At 46.0% G+C, this 23,705-nt stretch overlaps 2 protein-coding genes across 4 annotated transcripts; one reads left to right on the forward strand and one right to left on the reverse strand.

The window, feature by feature from the left end:
- The first annotated feature begins 570 nt into the window (after nucleotides 1-570).
- LOC108160875 (neuropeptide-like 1) lies at nucleotides 571-10,274 on the forward strand. 3 transcript variants are annotated; one of them, XM_017295139.2, is made up of 5 exons: nucleotides 571-941; nucleotides 6,363-6,482; nucleotides 6,610-7,294; nucleotides 7,591-7,859; nucleotides 9,266-10,274. In XM_017295139.2, exons 1-5 carry the CDS (start codon nucleotides 870-872, stop codon nucleotides 9,608-9,610), a joined length of 1,491 nt encoding a protein of 496 aa, XP_017150628.1. In that variant the 5' UTR covers nucleotides 571-869; the 3' UTR covers nucleotides 9,611-10,274. The 3 variants fall into 3 exon arrangements, with proteins under 3 accessions (XP_017150628.1, XP_033247512.1, XP_017150630.1); XM_033391621.1 differs by having other exon boundaries at nucleotides 7,591-7,865; nucleotides 9,266-9,342; XM_017295141.2 differs by lacking the exon at nucleotides 7,591-7,859 and having other exon boundaries at nucleotides 573-941; nucleotides 9,266-9,411.
- Nucleotides 10,275-10,741: 467 nt separating this feature from the next.
- Nucleotides 10,742-23,315, reverse strand: LOC108160702 (protein gooseberry-neuro). The gene is made up of 5 exons (XM_017294856.2): nucleotides 22,872-23,315; nucleotides 22,360-22,673; nucleotides 18,724-18,835; nucleotides 11,507-12,118; nucleotides 10,742-11,425 (listed from the first exon to the last, which is right to left on the reverse strand). The coding sequence occupies exons 1-5, from the start codon at nucleotides 22,927-22,929 to the stop codon at nucleotides 11,130-11,132; spliced, it is 1,392 nt and encodes a 463-aa protein (XP_017150345.1). The 5' UTR covers nucleotides 22,930-23,315; the 3' UTR covers nucleotides 10,742-11,129.
- Between the last annotated feature and the right edge of the window lie 390 nt (nucleotides 23,316-23,705).

Raw genomic sequence — 23,705 nt, forward strand, 5'->3', positions numbered from 1 at the left:
CACCCATGCAAACCCCTAACGGTGGTCCCACAGTGCGTATGGGCAACTCGAATTTCCGTTTCCGGCTCGACTTCGCTTTTAATTGTGAGCCCAGCGCTGCGCAAGTGCTCTGGCCAGCTGCTTGGATGGCGATGGTGTCTGGCCAACGAATAATGGTACCTCGGAGAGCGCGGACACATGAGAAATGCCGCAAGAGAGTTGAAATTGTACTCTCTTCGATTGGTCCCTAAGAGAGTGGTGGACAGTGGGCCAACGTGGAAATATGTGTTCTGTTCGGCTTCGTGCACAAAAGTTCCATCCTGTCCACTGTGCTGCGCGCTTGGCCTCAATACAATTGGCTCGCCAACAAGTAACATTTGGCTTACAGCCTGCTATGACGTCATTACCTACATAGGCGCCCACGAAACAGGACATTCCACGGCATGTAACGCCACCCGCAACCAGCAACCAGCAACAGTTGACGGCTGTTATCCGAGCCCCGCAAAGATTCAAAAGCTCCCGAGAGAGCAGCTGCCCGCGAGAGAGGAGCAGCTTATCTGTGGAGCCGCTCGGGTATAAAAAGTCGAGTGTCCTGGCAAATGGCAAGCAGTCGAGCGAACGACTCCGTTGCGAACGCGTCCACAGAAGCTGAGTTACTGAAGAGCCACGCGTTGTCCGTTACCGTTTCCGTTTCCACCAGTTACCAGTTTGAATAAAAGTTCTGAGCTACTGAGTACTGAGTCCTGTGCACCTTTCGATTCGAGTGATTCGTGATTCGATTCGTGAGTGAGTCCGTGTTCCGGCACCCCTGCGGTCGTTGCCGCTGATAGAAAGGAAAACCAATTAATAGAGACTTAGCCGTTGACTCTTTTCGGAGGAGGCCAGACACAATGCAGGCGGTGCACAAAACTGCACACAGCAGCAAATGGCTGATACTGTTGCTCTCAATGCTGCTCAATGCCGTAAGTCCTGGGGATTATATTTTCAATTTTCGAATTTTTTTCAAATTTTCTTTGGGTTTCATGGACTGGTACAACCTCTGCTTGCTGCTCGCTGCTTGCTGCTGGCTGCCTTCTCCCAAATTTATATTCGTATGTGTTGACGTGTGTGCGGCGGGGCATGCGATTTTGGGAAATTGCTTTTTTCGCTTTTGTACGTAAATATCTCGTTTCTCTGTTGGTCTTCCTAGCACGGTCGAATTTTGCTGCGAAGTGGAAAATGGGATATAATAAAGCTTTGCTGGCCAAAGGACTTATACAATTAGCAAAAGTTATCTCAAACAATGAAGATGTTGAGCTTTAAGAGTGGAGTGGAAGGAGGGATGGAATGTACGCATTTGAGCTAATAATTCAGTCAAAATATTCAAGAAATCATCCTCTGAGAACATGAGCCAACCATTTCAAAATGAGAGTGTCCACTTACCATTAATTAGATTGTCAGAAAATACGAAATTGTCGGCAGCTGCTCAGCTTGAGGCCGGGAGCCAGCAAGAGGACCAAATTGGACTCCATTTTTCATGGCACCGTCACTTTGTAGTAATTTATATTTGCCAATGCCACGCCTTCCCCCGACATTTGTCTTCTGCAACAGTTGCCATTGCGGTTGCAACAACGTCGTGGTCAGCACACTTCCGCGGTGGGGCGACACATATTTGTACATAAAAGTGCAATTTTGCAGTCTTTTGTTTTTTATTACCATATCCGTATGTATGTGGAATGCATGGAGATTTCTATTGTCCGTTGGTGGCATTTGCCGACATTTTCCAGCATTGCTGCCAGGTCCTTGATGGCCGTTCGTCATAGCTGGCTGCCTGACTGCAAGCGAAAACTGCACTGACAAATTATTATTCTCTGGCATACGACTTTTTGTCGACCTCACAACTCAAACTACAGTCCAAAAATACTTCACAGTTTCACTGGTTTAATGGTTTAAGCGATTTAACCCCATTCGAGGGAATGCTGCTTGGAAATGAAGGAAATTGCGGCTGAGTTGTTCCCAAGTTTCTGGCTTCTGGCTATTCCAGAAACAATGCAGAGAGACAGCTTAAGTGCTTTTGGGATGGACAATCATTGAGCCTATTTGCGGGGAAAGTGGCATAAATGCTTCCAATGCTTTAAAGGAATTTAGCTCTAGTTTTAGAAAACCGAATTTACTTTGTCAATGGATATTCAATATGGAATACATCAATTTCTTAATGATAATGCACCACCACGGAAAGGACAATGACTCAGCCAGCAAATGGAAGGGAAATGGATACGAGTGATTGAGGGAGTCGTCCTGTTGTGCGAGAGCCTCCTACATGCAGCATCCGAGATGCGCGATCTATGACGCATAACATCACCCGTCAACGTCAACCGCGAAGGCGGTACCGTGGAACAAAGTTCTATAATTAGAACAGGCATCGATTAGTGCTGCACGCAGCGCATCATCTGCACCGAATCGATAGCAATTAAAACTGATTCCCACCATGCCCATCACTCAAAAGAAAATCGCGGAAACGACATCGACATCGACAGCGGAAAAATTTCCAAAGTTAATTATTTCAGGCAGGCAAAACGCGCATATCTGGTGGGGATGTGCTAATTAGCTTACGAGTTTCTATCCTGAAAAATCAGAGCTCGGACTGTCCATACATAAAAATTATTTCGCAATGTATGAAATCTTTATAGACACAAATTCATTCAAAGAAGGTTAATCTTTATTTGGTAATCAGAATTATTAATACAAAGAAAAACTGTTCTATGGAACAGGTTCATCTTCCATCATTTTAAAGCCCTCGCGCTTGAATATTTTGCTTTGCTAGACATTTTATCCGATTCTCTGGAGCTCTGCGATTTTACAATGAGAAAAGAAGAAGAAAAAAAAAATACTTTGTGCAAACATCGCATTATATGCGAAGACAGGAAAATGTAATGCAAATATGTACTTAGACGTGTGTATGTTCGAATGCTGGAAGGGAAATCTGGGGAACGCTGACTCGCAGCGTGGAAAGATATCAATACGAGTATCCTCTCATGTTTCGATTGCCGCGCCAGTTGTGCGTTTACATTTTCATTAAAATGCCAGAAAGTCAAATGGATTTCAGCAGGGCACAATGGTAATAAATTGTACCACACCCACGAGGATGGGGGGTGGGGATTGCCGGATGCTGGTCCATTACCTCAGCCCACATTTCGCGCCGGTATGTGCCTGGCTCTTCGCTTTGTCTATTGCCAGAGCCGAAAAATCATTTGTTGCTTTTACGCTCCAGAAAATATTCGAGAGTAAAACGAAGCACACATTTTTGTTGTTCATAATGGGTCCTTGAGATGGCCTTAAGATACGCGGATGCGTTTCAAATTCCTAGAATTCGTCTGAGTGCTGTTTGCCTGCAGATAGGCCACGACCATGAAAGTTATGTAAACATATTCAAATCCACACCATAGTTTTGAAGCCTCTTCTCGCCAGTTTGTTTGATTTTCAGACTGATTCGCACTTTGCTAGCCCCCGAAAAGCGGCACAATGGAAAACTTTATTGATTATTACATAAAGTACTAGTTGACACGGTCAGGGGCTATCAATTCAATCTGTGTTATTTCCATAATCAATGCAAAGAACGCCGATGCGTGGGATGCGTGTCCGTGTATGGATCCATTGTCAATGCCTGTTTGGGTTTCAGTAATTACTGCCATTGTGTGTGTGGATTGCTTCAGCCTTCAGATAAAGGGAGTTCCAAGTGGGTTTCATGGCATCCACGGGCAATTACAGAATGTCGGATGACATTTCGAAACCAAATGCCAGATGGACATTATGGTAGATGTAGTGGAAATAAATGTGCAGGCGGAGAACGGAAATTAAAGGGAAGGGAAAGGAATAAACATGAAAAGAAAAAACTATGCGGCATAATGTTTCAATCGAAATGTACTCAAAAAATTAATTATCTCCGTCCTTCTATAACTTATATCAGAAAGGGAAATTCCTCAGCAGGAACCCCGTCCTTTTATCCTTCAATGTGAAAAACATTCCCGTAGAATACATAGCTTGGAACTTCGAACCTTTTTCTCAACTCACCTTTTTATACAAATTCCAGCAACGCAATGCAGGGCTTGAGTCCCCTACGCCGTGACTCCGACCCTCTCCGACCCGGGAAGGTCAGAGGCAGAGCACTTAAGTTTTAATATTGCACACAGTATTTATATAAGTAAAATAAAAGCCAAACGAAACAGCGTCATTAAATGTCCGAGGAGAGCGGAAATGGGGGAGGCTGGCGACTCTGTTTGCCCGGTGGTCTGCGATAATTTGCTTGTGGCTGGACACTGGACACGCAGCTCAACAGGCAAAAGCCAGCTTAGTGAAAGAGGGGAAAATGGGAGGTAGGCAGCCCTTAGGCTCTATGTTGAGCATCATTAAGGGCAAATGTCAACAGGACTCCTGGCCAACTTTTCCTCTGGCCATTGCAGTTCGTGCATAATCTTATGCCCAATTAGACGAGCGATGTGGGTTCGAATCAATTGTTTGCCGTATCCTTTATTGGCCACGTCCTGTCGGCTTCCCTCTTACTGAGCGCATTGGGCACTTTGATGAAGTTTTCTGCTATTTGCGTATTGATTTTCTCCTCTTTGTGCCCCATGTTCCAGTTTAATTGGATTTTCATTTAAGCGTACCAGATTCGCAGATGTAAGGACATTTTGCAGGCTCATTTACGATCCAAATCCTTTTTTATTGCGGCCCTGCGGATAAATTAATTAAATATTATCGCGAAATCAGCCCCGAAAGTGTTTTTGGCTGTCAGAGGCAGACATAAAACTACCAGTAAAGTTGAGTTGACGCTGGGTTTAATGGCAGGGGAAAGGTAATTTTGAGTATATTCTCAAGAGAGATCCGAAGCTCACAGTTTTAGCTTAAAGTATGAGGATATTCAGAATATTTCATCTCTAGAAAATGTTCGCAGAATTTACGAAATGAGGCGGGAAAACTTTGTCAACGGAAAATGTTACCCTCCACCCAGTGTCCCGTTTCATTTGTCCTGCCATGAATAAAGGACCTTGGACAGGTAGCACAAGACTGCCGTGCTGCGCAGTGTATCCGCTCGACATCTAGCGTTTTTGTTCGTTTGTTTAGGAAATGCCAGCCACGCAGTGGCATAGAGACCAGATTCTGAAGGCCCCCATTCAGCGGCATGCACGACCAAAGGACAAAATAAATACCAAATATGCGCATTGTCATTATGCGAATTATGGATATTCAAAGGAATATTTATGTACGGCATCATTCATGAATAAACACTTTAATTGCCTGGGCGTGACCAACAAATTTGCCCAAAATACACGATTTTTAAATGATTTGTTGCTCGCAAATCGGCGACCTCGCCACACGTGAATGATGCCACAATATACATATAGTAAATATCTCCGAAGTATATCAAATGCAGTTGACTAAACAAACACCTTCGGGGCATCATATCGAGTGCTAATAAGACATGAGCTCGGGCCTCCGGTTGCGGGTTCTGTACCAAAAGTACAACACAGAAGCACACACGCACGAGTGCCCACAAGAGGGGTTGGGGGCTGTCAATTTCTGCTGGTGATTTACGAACTCGGGCGCCGACAGGGGGCACATCCTAGGACACATCCTGTGCGCCCTTGCTCTGCAGCGCCTGGCCCCACTTCCGCCTTCCATTCTCCACGGCGGTCCAGTTATTAAGTTCGGAAGGAAGCATTGTCTCTTGCTCCACACCCCCGGCCCAGAGTTTGAGCGGAAGCCCCCCACATGACCATAAACACACACATACTCGTACGCTTAAGATATCCAGTGAGTGGGAGTTATCCTTTCACATGAACGACCATTTGCCCAACAAACTGTTTCGACGTGTCTTCGCTTGTCTTGTGTACTTGCCAAGAAAAATACGTATTATGAACTTGGCTTAGATGTTCACAGACGCACTCACAGAGGCATACAAACTTTGTGCCCTCCAGATTAGACACTTTCCACTTTCCTACTAGATGTGCGGAAAGGCATTAAAGGCGATGTGACAAGCCGATGAGAGGCTTTCGATTGCCTGTTGCTCACTCCCCAATGGCGCCCCAAAGTAGACAACTAATAAAAGCTTAAGAGATCCTTTTCTGAGAAAGAAAAGTAGGTAATTCCGAGAATGTCTCTCAGTTCCGCTGAAGAATGTTAGAGTCTCGAATTGTGAGCTGAGAAGTCGAGAGATCCACACACGATTTCAAACTCAATTTAGCGCAAATAATTGCTACGATTAAGTGGAAAACAGTAGACTACGTAATGGACTGCTTTGAATCCAATCCGGAAGAAGTGTTTAAGGCGAAAACCATTTGTTGATCTGGGGGATGATGTAAATGTTAAAGTCCCTACTCTTTTTCTCATCAATTCTGTTCTGTTAGGCCTTTCAGCCGCGCTCGTTTGCCGTGAGTGCCACTGATGATGTTGCAAGTGTGTCGCCCTGCGAGATGGAGTCCATAATAAGTCAATTGATGAACCCCAGCCCCGAGTATCAGCTACACGTAAGTCACCTGTCCCAGCTCGTATTTGCCTGTGACGTGAAAGGACTTATTTACGCCAGGGCAGAGCAACAGCTGCACGGGCTTTGAGTTTAAATTGCTTTTCGCCATCTTCCACCTCTCTCTGTAGGCTTCCGCCTTGCGTAATCAGCTGAAGAACCTGCTCCGTGAGCGTCAGCTGGCCGTGGGAGAGGAGCAGCCCCTGGGTGAGTACTCGGACTACATGGAGGAGGACAAGCGCTCAGTGGCTGCCTTGGCCGCACAAGGTCTCCTGAATGCCCCCAAGAGAAGCCTGGCCACCCTGGCCAAGAACGGACAGCTGCCAACCGCGGAGCCGGGCGAGGATTACGCCGATGCAGACTCCGCTGAGCCGAGCGAGCAGAAGCGTTACATTGGCACCCTGGCCAGAGCTGGCGGATTTATGACCTACGGCAAGCGAAATGTTGGAACCCTGGCCCGCGACTTTCAGCTCCCCATGCCCAATGGCAAACGCAACCTGGCCATGGTGGCGCGTCTTCAGAGTGCTCCCAGTACCCACCGGGAGCAGCCGAAGCGGAATGTGGCTGCAGTCGCCCGCTACAACTCGCAGCAGCACCACAATCAGCGCGCTGGAGCCGAGAAACGGAACTTGGGGGCTCTTAAATCATCGCCGGTGCATGGTGTGCAACAGAAGCGCGAGGACGAGGAGATGATGCTGCCCGCTGCCGCCCCCGACTATGCCGATCCCATGCAGAGCTATTGGTGGTATCCAAGCTATGCCGGGTACGCCGATCTCGACTGGAACGATTACCGTCGGGCCGAGAAACGTTTCCTAGGTAAGTGCGCGGCCGTCTTGTGGTATGCCAACAAGGGGCCTGAGTCATGCAGGGTACCTGCAATTGGTCCAACATTGCAGCTTTTTTTTTTTATATTCAGTCTAACCGGAAGACGTATTTCACAGACCGATATCGATATCGACCTCGGATAGCCGGGGATGCCACTCCTTTGACCTGTTTTCTCGAATTTTTGTTAATGCAATCAGCACCTTTACCTTGCACCCTAGCTAGCTGCTATCCGGCACCTTATTAGCACAGTTTTTGTACATACGTTTATATATATTATTCCATAAAAGACACTTCCAAGGATCCCGAGTTGTTCGGCATTGCGCATGGCAATGATGCTGAGCTCAATGACGCTGTCGCTGTTGCAGCTGCAGATGCGGATGCCGATGCCGAGGAGCCGGACACGGAGCCAGGGAACGAGCAATCGACATCGCCGCAGAAGCGTCACATTGGGGCCGTGTACCGCTCGGGCTTTCTGCCCAGCTACCGATACCTTCGCAGTCCCACTGGAGGCGGTGGCGGGCGCTTTAGTCGATCAGGACGTGACGCCAGGCAATTTGTATGAGTAAATGGCGTTCGATGGTTCGATGTGTGGTCCTTAAGTGTATTTTATTTATTTATAATTCATTTCCTTGTGATGAATGTGATTGCCTTGCATCTTAATGTTTTTTGGTAACTAGAATGACCTGAGAAACTGGTTGTATTATGTTTGACGAGCAGTTCATAGCACTTGCCTGCCACAGAACCCTCATCTGCGTTCTATCGCCCGGCTTCTAGCTACTGGCTACTAGTTACTGGTAGTGAATGTATCTTGATTATGTCCACGTTTGTATTGAGCATGATAGACATCGATCGCCTAGTACACGTTGCATCTTATAGATTAACTGTCGAAGTTGAAAATTGTTCAAAGATTTATTTGTGCTCTTTAAAACAGGACGAATAAAACCCAAGGAGTGTTTTTCCTACACTTTTCACTTGATTATGGACTCATTTCCGTTCGCATTTTAACTTATTTCTCGGAAATTCCATTTTCTGCCTTTTCCATTTTCTGCTTCTGACGTCCTTGCCATGGTTTCATTGGGTGTTGAGGATAACCGGCTAATTTCCGGCACATTGTCTCGTTGTTGGCTTACGCTTCATCCTCCTTAATTTCGGCAGCCTGCACTTTCAGATGTTTGTCAGATGAAAAGTTTTCAGTTGCACAAAGCCTGGGCCTTAAGCGCTTTAGTTTTAATGCTGTCGTTGTTGGTGGAATGAAAATGTAAAAGTTAATATTGCACTGGTTTATGGTATTTTCATGGAAACGTTGAAATGTTCACCGCTTGCGCTTCACCGCTTGGGATGGTTCAGCCGGAATAAAGCTTCCAAGGAGCAAGGGTATTTTTCAACAGTAACAAAAACACATTTGAACATCGCGCCCACTTTGCTACTTGGTTTTTATATATATTCCCAAAAGTATGCTACGAATCTCATCACAATAGACACTACCAATAGGTGGCGCCTGCGTCTCCATCGCTATGTTTTAATTTGAAATTTCCCGCCATACCCATCTCTTTTTTTGTATTCGCTGATCGTAAGAAATCTATTTGATCAATTCTCCCGATTGTGATTCGTATTTGTATTCATATTCCTTTTTCATTTGTATATAAATTCACTAAAACACTGTTTTGGTTATTAACTTAATTAAATTATTTAAATCTTTACTCTTAATTGGCATGCTACGGCTAATTGGCATGACTGACTCCATCATTCACATATCTTTTGCTTAGTTTGATTCTTTAACTAGATAAGAACCCATTCTTCGTACCCTTGTAGTGGAGCTTGTATGAAACATGTCTACAATTTTCACATTGAGTCTATTAGTGCACTTTTCTTTAATGTACATCTGTAGACCTATGATAGCCGTTCGGTTTGATGCTTTATGGGATAAGGGATAAGACTAATTGAAATCTTCGCCCCATGCAGGTCGCGTACTACCCCCAACACGAGCGACTGCGTCAACCCGCAGCCGTTTGTAAACGCTGCTTCCTACCCAATCAACCGACGATGAATTGGAGCGGTGCTGGCATACGCGGTCGTTTTCCCCAACCATTTGAGGGCGAGTCTCCGTCTCCCAGCGCCTTTTCTGCCCAAATGCGAAGCATCTCGAGCAACTCGCTGCCCACGGGATCAACGAGGAGCCTCAAGCGCCCACTTTCTCGCTCTGGTGCTCCCGTGTATCCTCCCTTCCACTCCTGGGGCACTCCGCCGCGCATTACAGCACTGCATCGACGCGAATTTCGACGCAACATGGACAATTACGAATACTAAATATCGACAATATACAATACAATATACTCTCTATACAAATTACGCTATATCGATTACAATAATACTGTTAATGTTAATGGAACTTTAAACCCTACAGATCTAATGTAGTTCCCCCAAAATTAGTCCACCTACTTGGCAGGCACACACAACTACCGCCGCGAGGTGTAGGTGTAGTTGTGGGTGCCCCAGTCATCAGTACGTTGTATCTGTATCGATGTATGAATAATATCTACAAAACTGAAGTAACTGATATCAGTGCAAAGCGAAAGAACGTTTAATATCAATGCAAATCATATCGCCATTTATGATTTATACACTTGAAGAAGAATATTAAATTAGTGCCAATGTCGTACCTTAGCAGGAAGTGCTAGAGTCTCAATCTAACTGGATCGATTAATCTAATATACCCCTTACCTGAGGATACCCTTTAGATGTATTCCATTTGAATTTCTCTCTCCCCCGTCAGTATTTGATGTGTATATGACAATAACGATTCCCTTACTAAAAACAATATATATGGGAAAACTGCTTAACGACAATAAAACTTCGGTGAATATCTTATCTAATTATATCAATATACACGTAAACAAATACATAATACATATATGTACTTCGGACAATAAAAAATAATGATATTGACAATAAAACAATGAACTATTTCAAATATTTCGTTTATTTTATTTGAAAAGGTCCCTGAAAAAAAAAAAAAAACATATTCACTGTGCGTAATTATAAGTCTGATGTTGTCAATAATAAACATACATGTTTCAACTAAAAATATTCAAAATTCAGAAGGTTAGAAAAACTGTATTTAATATCAAGTACTATTTACTTTGTTTATATATTATATGTATGTAAAATACCCACGGAAGCAGAGAGTTCGCTCTTGTGGAAGTACGCGTAGCATTAAAATATCAAAGTTATATACACAATATATATATATATACGTATATGAAATACCAATCTAATAAAAATATATACATATTACTGGTTTGATCCTACACTAATGATCCAGAACTGTGTCCTATCTGAATGGGAGGATTCAACAGGCCAGACGATTCGGGAATCGTCCTTGAATGGGTAGGTATCCATAACTTCTGAATCGTCGATTCAAAATACCCTTTATGCATACCATTTGTAAATTCACTTCTATGTCATTTATTAAAAATATATTTTTTAATTTTTATGCTTTTGTTTATGTTGAACAATATCGCGTCACGTTTAGAGTATAAAAATAAATATGTATATCTATGTGTATAGACTGCTTAAATAGAAACACGTTACCAGCCTTAATGCGCCTCTAAAAGCCATGTAATTCACATGTAGTAAGCGGACTAATCCTAAATTATAGCCAAGCCAATATTTTCCATATTCACGTTCACGGTGCATTGTATAAATAGTTGTCTAACGCTTACATGTGCCTCTGCCTCTGATAATTGAAATGCATAAAACTGACACGAAAGTCGGAGTCGAATGGGGTTCGGTTCGTCGGAGTGTCGTCACCGGCGGATCCATTAACTCATGACCAGTACTTGGCCTGACCCTGCGCCGGCAACGGGTGATTGTAAGCAGCGGCCGCTGCTGCATTCCCATGCGCCGCTGCTGCGGCATAATCGTTGAGCTGGTGTTGGGCCACGTGGGCATTATAGTTGGCTGCCGCCACAGCCGACTGGTTGAGATGGTATGCGGCCTGCGACCAATTCGAGGGCGATTCCAGCTTCGAGTAGTTGTCGCTTAAGTGCAAGGAAGGCGAGATCTTTGATACGCTATCGGCGGTTAGCTTGGAGAAGTCATCGATGGACAGCTTGGAGTAGTCTGCATTGGAAAGACATTGAAAGATAGGAAAGTCTTGGTTTATAAAGGGTCGTAAGATAATTATTTGTTCTGTTCATTTACCTTGGTGATAGTAGCTTTGACTGGCAAAGTGCCCGGGCTGTGCAAAACCTCCAGGGAATCCGTGCTGGGCCGCACTTTGGACCAGGTCATAGCCCCCCATTTGCGTGTGATGATGCGCCGCCGCCGCTGCAGCTGCTGCACTGTGGTGGGAGCTTGGGGCATGAGCGGAATGATGAACCCCATCGTTGAGGCTTGCCCCATTGGCGGTGGTCCCTGAAGCCGGACTGTAGCCGGCCATTGAGCCAACGCCGAGAGGACCGAAGCCGAGGGGAGCCGTAGCTCCGCTAGGACCAACACCCACTCCAACTCCAACTCCAACTCCCACACTGGCACTGCCACTGTTCATTGGCGAAAGACCGGAACTTGATCCGCCAGAATGCTTGCGCAGACGAGCCCTTCGATTGGAGAACCAGACTTGGATGCGGGCCTCAGTCAGGGCTGTGGTTTGGGCCAGCTCCTCCCTGGTGTAAACGTCCGGATACTGCGTGCGAGCAAAGGCCCTTTCGAGGGCCTCCAGTTGCTCAGCGGTGAAGGTGGTGCGGGAACGTCGCTGCTTGCGTTTCAGCGGAATCCCAGGCTCAGACTCCGTGTCACTAATATCCGAATCGCGGCCTGGAATCGGATGGGAAAGTTATCATCAGCGGGAACTCGGTTCTTTATTGAAAGGCAACTAAAATTATGAACGCCTCGTAAGAAGCCATACGATTCTCCACGCCCATTGTCTTCCGACGAAACTGAATCATATATGTGGTGTGGTTCGATCTTCGATCTTCGGATCCACCGCGTAGGGCCACCGACGTGGATCGCGGCGATCGTGTGACCCCCAGCACAAAGATCAGTACAAAGTCATAGCTCCATATAAATGGGAGTCGACGTTCAGTGCGCGCCATTGCATATTAATTGAAATGTTAGGGAGCGCAACAAATCTGTCAAAAGCCACCGACAATCACACAGAAGGCAGCAAGATGACGCGATCGGAGGGTGGAGGGCGAGCTGCCGCGACTGTGGCAAGGGCGTATCCGCAGGCAGCTCGTAAAAGTCACAGCACTTGACAAGTGACACAATATATCATATTACACAAGAAGATGATCGGCAAGTTGTCAGCGGCCATGGAGGAGTGCGCCAATTAACTTCGGCATCTGTTTACGAAAGGGAAAACGCCGCCGTCATTGGCAATCGGGCTTGAAGCGCGGCGTGTGGCACCCCAGAGCCATGCCAAATTATTTGGAGAGCTCATTACACAATAAGCAGAGTTTTCAAGGCGGGGCGGAGTCACAGCCATGCCGTGCCGGCTAAGGATCAAAGCGGAGAAACTATCGCCCATAATCGGAATTATTCAACAAGATCACAAGCTCATTTTTCAGAAGGAACAGAACAGGGACAGCGCCGTGCATGTCTTTCCCACAATCCTGCGGTGTATTTTACGCGTGTGGGTGCTGATGAGCGGAAATACCTTTTAGTCCGATCAAATGGATCGTCCTTCGACCTGAATGCAAACGTATTTTAATGTTCATATTGTGTGGTTGTGGTTGTGGGGATCCCTAAGAGCGCTGACCTTTTTCTGTTGCGGTCACTGTTCGAGTCAATCGTTTCCGGTCTGTCAAGTGAAATTATTAATTGACTTAACAGCTAAAGTGGATTTCCTGTATCCTTAGACATGTGATTAATAGGAATTTATAGAAAATGGGAAGTACAAGCGAGATCTTTCGATAGGAAGGAATCATTTCAAGATCTACTTAACTGTCTCTTTGATTTGATATAATCAAAGTTCTAGTAATTTAAAGGTAAACGTACCTTTTCAATTCCTAATGTTTTAGCTTTGCAAAAGCTAAGTAAGGCTTATATTCGTACGGGACAATCCCAAAATTTTAAACCAACTTTCGGCACGCTTATAAGCATCTCGGACCCTCACGGGCCACACCCAAAATCCCCTCAAGCGAAACGGCCGAAGCGAAGAAACCTCGGATCGCGGAACGCCCACAGTTTAGTGAGGTCTCTGGTTTTTGGTCTCTGGTGTCTGGTCCAATAAAGAAATCGAAAAGTTCACATGCGTATTAAGTAGAAACGAATGGATATGAATGATAAAATACAGAAGTCGCACTATTAATCTTTCAACACACGAAACAATAAAACTTAATTATACGAAATAAGGGGAGTCGATGCAGAAGCCATGGAAGCCGTGGAGAAGCCATGGAAAGAAGACAAAGAGAAACGGGTTCGGGAAACGACACCAAAGCAAAGGTGGAAGGTAGAAAAATCAATTAGTTTTTTAATGTTAAACATTTTATTAATTTGTTGTTACTTGCCCATTAATAATGCTCGCATACAGAAAAGAGAGCCCACCAGAGAGAGGAAAAAGTCCAGCAGCGCCCGAAACAAAGGCCCTTTTATTATTTTGGCACCAGCACCGACAACGACTCCGGCACCACTCTGGCTACCGTGGTGCTGCTGTCTTTCGGTTTTGGGGGCTTTCTTTTTGGTGACTGGACCCAGTGGAAAATCGACTGGGGGCTCTAGCTCTAAGCTTTGATAAATTACTGCGGCTTCGTAATCGGGGAAGGGTATTCCATCATGTTTGACGACGCGTCATTTCAAGTTGCGTTTTATCGAACAGCAGGCAGCAGGTAGTACTTCAGAGGGACCTTTGGGAATCGACTTGCCTCCTGCTGCCTTGTGTGGTCGAATAAAATGAACTTGAGGCAAAGTGCAAAAGGCAAACGGGCAGGGCAACTTTTTACATTATTTTCCATTTTTTCATTTCTATTATTGGAGACCAATCACTTCTGATGGACAATTGCTGCATGACCTTTGTCGGAGTTGTGGCAAAGATCAATCTGCCTTTGGCTATTATCTTATTCGAGCTCATATCATCAATCAACAATCCTGACACTGGCCCTACCATTTAAATTGGTGCATCTGATGGGGAAGTCTTTGGGGCTGCAGGCAGAATCAAACTGCAATTGAAAAACAATTCTTAAATAACGTTTCCTACACTGCCCCGCCGGGGAGAGGGGCCCAAACTGTCAGCTGTCAGTGCGAGACACGCGCCTGCTCTGTCGCCGAACATCAGATTTGGGATTTGAAAAATCTTGGGGCCATACGACATGGACTGGGGCATGGCTGAAGGGGCCGGCCAACTGGACCCAACTCAGCTCGGTTCAGTTCGGTCGGATATGTTATTTTTTAAGTCTTCAGATTCATGTCAGCAAAAGGATTACAGGAGCTTTAAAACTTATGCCGCTTTTATGTTTAACAAGCTCTGAACTGACCTGAGTTGGGAGTATGGACGCATGTACCTGTGTATTTTATGTGGAATATTTGAAATTTATAAAAATTATAACACGAGTATAGTTTCAAATTGAAGAAGAGGTTCGAATAGACAGTCGGCTTAGTTCTGAAGACCGTATAATTATATGAACATCCAATTATTGTTTAAATGCTTGCATCGCATATATTAATATTCCACCGATATAAAGTATCCACAATTTATGCTCTCAACGCCCTCGCAATGGGAAAGCCATTCCGATTCGAACCCAAAATCTAAATACAAACGAGTGGACAACTAAATACTCCCATCAGAAGCCCATTTAAACTAATTTACAAAAGTCGTCGAGCCTTCGAGATGGCGGAGAGGAACATGAGACCAAAATTAGTTATAATCATAATCCGGCGGCAGAAGAAACGAAATCGTCAAGGGATTCGAACTTGGGGTCAGAATGAAACTAATTTAAATAACAATGAATACAAACACTTGATCAAAACAAATCCCAGATGATGCCCAGCTCGGCAAAGGCACCAACAGAAAGAGAGTGGAAAAGATCACAATTGTGAGTTTCAAGGAGAAAGAGACAGACAGGGAAGAGTGAAAGAGAGAGAGAGAGAGAGAGACAGAGAAGTTGGTTAAAGTGTGATAATGCGTTAATAAAATATTTTGTAACTCATCAACACGAAAGATGGACTCGGGGGGGCGCAACAGTGCACCGACGGCGGCAGAAAACAGACAAGAGTCAGGGCTGAGATGATCAGGGCCACAATGAGATCAAACAGAACGCACCAGGACACCCTGGTGGGCATTAAAGATGCCGCCCAAGATCGGTGCATTTGAAGTCAAAGCGATGCTTTTGTTACGTTGACACTTTTTTCGGGCATGAACGATTTTAATGGGTTTTCAAGTCGAACAAATGAGCCAACCACGGGACCAGGCCATATGTGTGAGCGAGGAGCGGCAGAGACACGGACGGGGGCAGGGGTCACTGCAGCGGGGTTATAGACCGCACGCACATGCATATGGTAGGGCCGGAGCAGGAGCCGGAGCAGGAGCAGGAGCAGGATATTTTTGCGCAATCACCGAGAAGCCGAGCTCTTCCTCGCCGTGCAATCATTTGTCATGTGACACTGCAAGAATGCGGCACTCTCTTGCCGTCTCCCTCGGCTTCCCGTGGCGATGCATTAGAGAAGGTGTGACCCGAGCTCCTATAACTGGATTCCCTTGGGCGGCGTCCGTTTGTCTTCGTCAGCCATTGCGATCTCGAAGTTTTTTCTTTTTTTTTTCGCAAATAATTGAACCTGTTTGTATTTGGACCTGGAAAGGATCTGCCCTCGCACCGCTGCCGCTTTGTCTGGTCCTGGCCATCGAGCTGGGGGCATGTACAATATATTTTGTAAATATCCCTGGCCATTCCCACGGCGGCCTCTCTTGATGCCATTGTTCTATCCACTAATTGCCACAAGTGTTGGCCTCGTCTTTTCTTCTTTCTTTCAATCGTTGACTTCTTGTCGGTGTTTTGGCATTTGATTTCTTTGTGTAGCCCTACTTTCTTTCTTTGAGTGGGTCGAGCTGTGCATTCCCAGGTCTAAATAATACAAATCGCACGCGTATTTATAAGGCAAGAGGCTTGACTTTGGGTCGAGATCAGACATCAGACAGCTTGGCTATTGTCGGGATATTTGGCGAGGGCGTAGCGAACGTTTAGCGGTCTTTTTTATTTTGTTGTGCCTTCAGTGGGGCGGGCAATCAATATTTATCAAGCTGCAGTTTTCCGAGAAGTCCAGGGAAAAATCTACCTTTAGTTGGAGATAAATGGCTGTGCGATACTCCTGTGGAGGCCTGCTCGAACCTCGTATAATAATCAGGTTAGGCATTAGTGAATTGATGTCTTACCTTCTGCCAGAGCTTTTCCGACTTAATTCTATTTTAATTGGTATTTAGATGAGGGCTGTATCGGCATCTCTCAGCCATCAATGCTCTTAATAACGTGTTTAGTTGACTCATTTTGGTAGCTTTGCTCACAAATGTATTGATTTTTTTTTTTCATCAAAAATTATAACAGCATTTTTGTCACCGACGTTTCTTCGGTAGCCCCCGCACAATTTTCTTTTTTTGGGGTATTTTAAGCTATTATTTGATACTCCAAGTCTTTTCATAGTTTTTTCGGTTTACGAAAGATGAAAGCGAGCCGCCGATAAACGCAGTCAGCGACAATGAGCCATCAAAGCCGGGGAGATGGTCGTTGGTGGGGCTGTGGAAGGGGCAGTGCAGGCAGGGTCTGGGTCTGGGTCTGGGCCTGGGATACGGACGTGTCCCTATAAATTGTACAAAATCCAAATCAAACGAAATTATATGCGAAATAAAAGATGAAGCAACATATTTAATAATGCATAATTTTATTTTCGGTGTCTTCAGGTGAGGGCCAGAAATCATTCAGTCGCCGGCAAAGAAGGCGTTGATTACAGGCACCGGCACCGACTTTGTTATCCCAGGTCCCAGATCCCAGAGATTCCAACGCAGTCGGGGTCTGGCCAGTTGCATCTTCGGATGTGTCTCTGCGATGCCGGTTCCGATTGGGGTTCTGATTGTGACTCGAGGACGGGTAGATGGCTACTCTTGCTGGACGGCCGTAATAATGGTCCGAGGCCTGGCTATCCCCATGGATGGAGATGCGGACAGAGGAATCAATTATGATGGGAGGGCGTGAGCTTATTATACGCTTCGACAACATAATGACCACTTTGCGGCAGGGTTATATAGATTATGCTTAGTACATAATTAATGTTCGTCGGGCTCGGCGAAAACTCAAATGGGTTATGTAAACAGGTGCTGAGAGAAGAGATCCAACTTGAACGTAAAGTGTAGAGTTCAGACTGTCTGGTCATTCCTTAAATTCAAATTTTAGCCACCCTTCGCTCAGAATTCCACCTGATCTCCCACCGGCACATCCGAGCATTTCTCTCGGCATTTTGCAAACACCAAAAAGGAAATATAAACAACATGACTTCGTTTCAAGGCAACGGAAACCCCTTAAAATTCCTGTATTATTCATTGCATGAATGCGGCCTGCACTCATTCAGAAGGACAACGTCAAGGTGACAACTAAGGGTTTCGCCCTCTGAGCCATTGTGAGGCGGGATCTCTGTTGTGACAGGCGGACGAGGCCGGCAAAATATCACAGAGTGTCGGCAAAATTAACAATTGCCAAAAACCTGATCACAAAATTTCGGCTGCCGGCCCTAATGAAAAAAAAAACATCCAAGTACAGTGCTCTCAGTGCTCTCAGTGCTACAGTGCTACAGTGTTCGTCTAATGATGCATCGGGAGATCATACGAAATAATTTTCTACTCAATTTCCAACCAACAGACACCGCTTTGACCCCGCCGATCGTTTATCGAATGACTTTGCATATTTAGTGTGATTATTGGCTCCGCTCAAAGTGTGAGGGTCGGAAAGGGAGAGAAAGATGAGATCTCACGCAAGGCAAGGCAAGGCAGGGCAAGACAAGGCAGTGGAAAGCGGTGTTATTAGCTGGGACTGGGACTGGATCTGGCACTGGAACTCGGTCTGGGTCTGGGTCTGGGTCTGGGCCTGTGCTGTGGAAAAAGAATCTGGAATCTTGTGTACTTTTGATTCTCAGGTGTCATCATCTATACCTATTTCGGTTGTGTATAGCCAACAAGCGATCGAGATCGTTATCGTATGACCGCAGAGCGGTCTATTGTAGTATTTTTCCCCTTTCTGAGCGGCTTTGAGTTAAGTTTAAGTCGCTCGTTCTAAGACGATCAAAGCAATGTTGCCGACACAAGTTTGTTGATTTGAGCTACAAATGATTTGATGATGATTTTCCGAAATTATCAAATAAATGATCGTTGGTTTTCACAACGAGATTACCCATCCACATTCCCAAATTGGTTTCTCTATCATGGCAATCTTGCTCTTGCTTACCGCCAAGTATTCCGTGTATGGTGTAGTCCTTGCGACCGTCTTCGCTGCCGCGATCGTTTCCCCTCAACAGGCGGCTGATGGACGACGTTGATGGTGGATCCGCAAAGCCCTCCTGTATTCAACAAATAAAGTTTTCCGATTAGACGTGAGTTTAAAGTTCGATCTATAATGAGCATCGTAAATCACACAAATCAAATCCAATTAAGATAAGCGAAGGCCGGCTAAATAGCTACTTTTTTGGTTAGCTACTGTTGACCCGATAATATATGCCTGTATGGCATACCCTGCACAGATGCTGGACATCTTGGGTACAATTTTGAGAGCTCTGACATTAATGCCACAGTTGCTGGGCAGCTCTTTGTGTTTGGACAATTTTCATGTAGCTGTCTTTCTCGCCCCTCCACTTCGCCCCATCTTGGTCGTGTAATCCAATTAGGGAAATGTCAGGCCCAGAGTTAGGCCAGGCATGAGAATTTATCTCTACCCGATGCCGTTTGCCCTGCCCGTGTCGCGTGTTGCATTAAGAGGCGAGACAAGTGTTGAGATTTGATGAAACTGTAGAGAGAAGAATGCGGCGGGAAAACAAATTGCAGGAGATGGGCCGACATGAAGTTAATCTCTCAGGTGCAAAGTTAAGCTCTTTCCTTCCTTGACATGATTTCCTTGAGTAGTACGCAAGTTTCTGTTTGAAATACATACAGACAATGTGTTATCGCGCAGAATAACTGATCTGATACTACCCCTTTCCTTCGGGAAACCCTAAAACAGATCCCGAAATCAATTCGAAATCGGAACAAACCAATTCCTCATTCTAAGCCACCGAAAGCTGTCAGTTTTCATTAGAGCAACATGTCGACTTCAACTTTAACTCCAGGTTGCAGCTAATCGCTGCAAGACGAAGCTCAACTGTGCGACGCGCCATCAGATCGGGAGGGAGAACCGACTCAGTACTGGATTCGTGGTACTTGGATACTGGTTACTGGTTACTGGTTACAGGAGGTCTGGGGCCAGTCGGTTGCTCAAATGGAGTGGCATGTGCCGCAAACATTTTCATGATTAATAATAACATTTTTCCACTGACGAAATGATCATGACTCTCTCGCTCTCTCTCTCTCTCTCTCTCTCTCTCTTGGGGTTTGTGGCTAATTCTTGAACGAACAAAGGTGGCATAACTGGCACCTCATAGACAAGACAGGGACCAGACCAGACCAGACAAGACAAGACAAGACGCCGAGCACGGAAACCGAAACTGACATTTTGTCCAGTCTGGAACGGGGCACGGGTACGGGTTGTATGTATGTAGCTTCGGACGCCGTGGGCTGTCTGGTTAGCTCTGGCTACCGACTCCTATTTCTATTGAATGTGTCATAAATACAACAACAGAAATGTGTTTTGATTTTCAACTGGACTTTGTTACGTTATTTATGAGTGTGGTGGGGCTGCCACTGGGTCCTACCCTACCCTACCCTACCCTACCGTACCGTACCGAGCCGGTTGTCCAGCTGGAATGTGTGACGGCTTATCTTGTAGCAACTGACAACTGGATCCCAAACCCAATTTCAATTCCAAACTCAAACCCAAGCCCAAGTCCATTCCAAACCGATCTCGGTCCCGATCTCGAACTCCAACTCGAACGAGCCCCCGACTGCGAGATACATTTTTGCCTTCTCTCTTGGATTCTGCCTTAGCCGTTTCAATTGAAATTTAATTAATTAGTTGACAGTTGGATTGACACTTGACTGCGCTTTATTCCTGAGCATATCGTATAGAAATATTTATCTACATATTTGTGTATTAATTCCCTTCTGCGATCGTATTTTTTGGGGCTGCGCTAGCGTCTGGCTTGAGTGACAGGTGTAGTCTGTAGTTTTTAATTAATCGAGTTTCTTGGAAGTCAGCAGTTTGTCAGCGAGAGTGGGGAACCATCAGCGTGGGGCTTCATCAGCGTGCAACAAACTGCGAGCACTTCCACGACAATACCAATGGGCAGTAACTACCAGTAAAATCAATCACGATCATCGATGGATACACTGCCTCCAACCAAATGGTATCTGTGCAGACAGCGACAGGAGGGGGTGGGGCACACAAAGAGAGAAATCGAGATAAGTTATAGAGCAAGAGAGATGCCGATAGCGCATTCTAATTCAGCGTGAAGCGCACCTGGAGGCTGTTTTTACGCCTACTGCACACACAGGGTGCATCTCACAGATACAGGACGGTGCAGTGATGCAACCAGCGATGCAATTGTGCGCGTGAGCGATATCTGGCCCGATCATATCGATGGTCGCCCGAATCGGTATCGCCACATAAAGTGTAACTAATTGCGGCTTCAAATAAAGAGCAGGCCGGCTTGAGCCGGCAAAAGGGGCTGGCGCATGAATATGCGAATACAATGTATCTCTCATCCTCTGTGCATATAAACTTGCCGAAAGGCGAAAAACGACTCCAAGACAGCCGTCATCGGGCCATCCATCCATCCGTCCATCCATCCAAACGGGGATCCGAGGTGGTGCCCTGCCAAACATCGAGACAGTTGGTCTGCTCTGGGAGTCGGATGTCCATGAATAAGCTATATTGGCGTAGGTTCAGAAATCAGTTGGAGCTCCGTCTCCATTGACTTTGCTTTCCGCTTGCCTGATTCAAGTGTGTTTCTGTGTGTGGTTTTTTATCTTCCATAAAGTTTAACGCTAATTTGTGGAAAAATAATGGCAGAGCATGTGCGATTGTGACGAGGTGTTTGGGTTTTTTCGGCTTTGATTTTCAGGTTGACTGTGTGAAATGGTTGAAAGAGGGCAAGGGGACAGACACTCCACTCCGTACAAGTTTTTTGTTTGATTTTTAAATCGTCCATTAAAACGTGACATGAATTAAGTTTAGCTGGTGGGCTGAGATCACAAATAAGCGAATAACCTGCCGAAGGTACACTGAGGGGTCGAAGGACAGAAACATCATACTGATGGTAAAGAAAAATCCCAAATCAAACCCATTTTCTTTGAGTGTAGGCAGCGTTAAGTAGGTTGACTATAGCCTGATATTACCTGATTCCTTTTTTCTTGGCGCGTCAAGCCGGAAGTTTGGAGCGATGCCTCAAAGCCAAAAGGCAAGATAAATATATGTATTTTTTTCGCACCTTGTTGCCTCCAGGATGAAAGACAATCGATGCCGACAAGGAGACAACAAAAACAGCGACAGCATCTGCCACAGCCTACTCTTTATGGTTTAATCGATTTCTTAACGGCATGGGTGGCATGCGAAAATTTGTCGTCGCCGTTGTACAACAAATTTGTCAATGGGCGGCCAAGTTCAAAATCGATCCTGGGGCCATTTGTGCCAGCAGCCGGCATATGCAAAGACCGGACCGGAGAAATGTCACCGGCAACGTGCCACAACAAAGACAGCGGGCGGCCCGAGTCTGCCACGTGACTTTTCGGAAAACGGAAGTAAACGACCGGCGAATGGTCTTTGCGAATCAGTTGGTATTGGTGCATCTCTTGTCCGCACATAATGCCCATGCGACCATGCGGTTATGGCTACTGGTGGGCCTAGCAAAAGTCCTTGGACCCTTTGTTTTGGCACATTTTATTGCCGCCTGTTGTCGTGCAGGTGCAGGTGTCTGTAAGCCACCGTGTAACTCACCTTGATCAGCTTCTCTCGTATCTCCCAGCTGAATATGCCGGGATTCTCCTTTCGCAGCTCATCGATCCGTGTCTCGATCTCGGGCGAGGTCACCTTGGGCTTCGATCCGCCTATGACCCCGGGCCTAATCGAGCCCGTCTCCTGGTAGCGGTTTAGAATCTTCGACACACATCCATGCGAGACGCGCAACTGGCGGGAAATCACACAGGGACGAACTCCGCTGGCCGCCATTTCCACGATCTTCAGGCGAATGTGATTGGGCAGCGGTCGACCATTGATAAAGACTCCTCCGAGTTGGTTAACGCGACCTTGTCCTGTAAATGGGAAAGAGCCAAACATTAAGTATATGTACAAAGCGGAGCTCAGTCTTTTGGCAAAATACCATTTGCCATTGCTTGATTGTAATCCCATTAAATGTGAAAAAGTCTACGAATATGTCCAAGCTATATTTAGAGTGTGTCGAAGGGGACTTAACTTCTTTTGGTAGGTGATAAGCCCGCCCGTTAGCTTACCTTGAAAGGGATAGCCCGAAAATAGAGGCCGCAGGGAGTTGGCGCTAGACATATCCATATTTGTCAGAATTGTCCAAATCCAACTGCTTATAGAATAACTTATTAACTAAATCGATGCTGCACTGCACACGTTAAACTGGCTATCACATGCGAAGTGGCCGAAGTGGCTCCACCGCGTCAAAAAGAAAAAAGTCTGCCACATGCGATTTCCGATTCCCGTTCCGACGGAAGTTTGCGACTCTCAACCAGATAGCGTGATAGCGTGATAGCGGCGACAATCCAGCTCGGCGCAACGTGAGTTTTTCTTGGAATTACGCGCGCTTCGGCGATCAAACAGCACGAGACTTGCAAAGCAACTAAAGAGAAGCGCGAGCATAAATTAACGGAGGCCGGCCGGGACCGGGTGACGTCGACGACTACAACGGGGAGACGGACGAACAATGAGATCGCTCCATAAACTGGTTTCCCACATCGGGCAACTACCACCACTGGTGCGGACGGCGATGGAGATGTAGATGCTGGCGAGGAGGGAGAGGGAGAGCGAGAGTAGCTTTCGCGCCCGCCCTTTCTGTGTTTGCTGCCTGCTCGGGCGCCACACCAATATGGCAACGATCAAAAAACTTCAGTGTGCGACCGAGAGGGAAGACAGAGTGCCGCGCGAGAGCCGAGGGAGCGCGGAACTCGTCTTCTCTCGTCGCTCTGGCGCTTTAATCGAGCTGCAATGCCACGCCTCGAGAGAGTTCTGATTGGCTGTGCTCGCTCAGGGCGGTTCAGGGCTGAGCTAGCCTCGCGTTTGATATTGTACGATATCCGCTATCCATCCGCACGTCGCAC

Source organism: Drosophila miranda, chromosome 3 (genome assembly GCF_003369915.1).
Source record: "Drosophila miranda strain MSH22 chromosome 3, D.miranda_PacBio2.1, whole genome shotgun sequence".
Lineage (NCBI taxonomy): Eukaryota > Metazoa > Arthropoda > Insecta > Diptera > Drosophilidae > Drosophila > Drosophila miranda.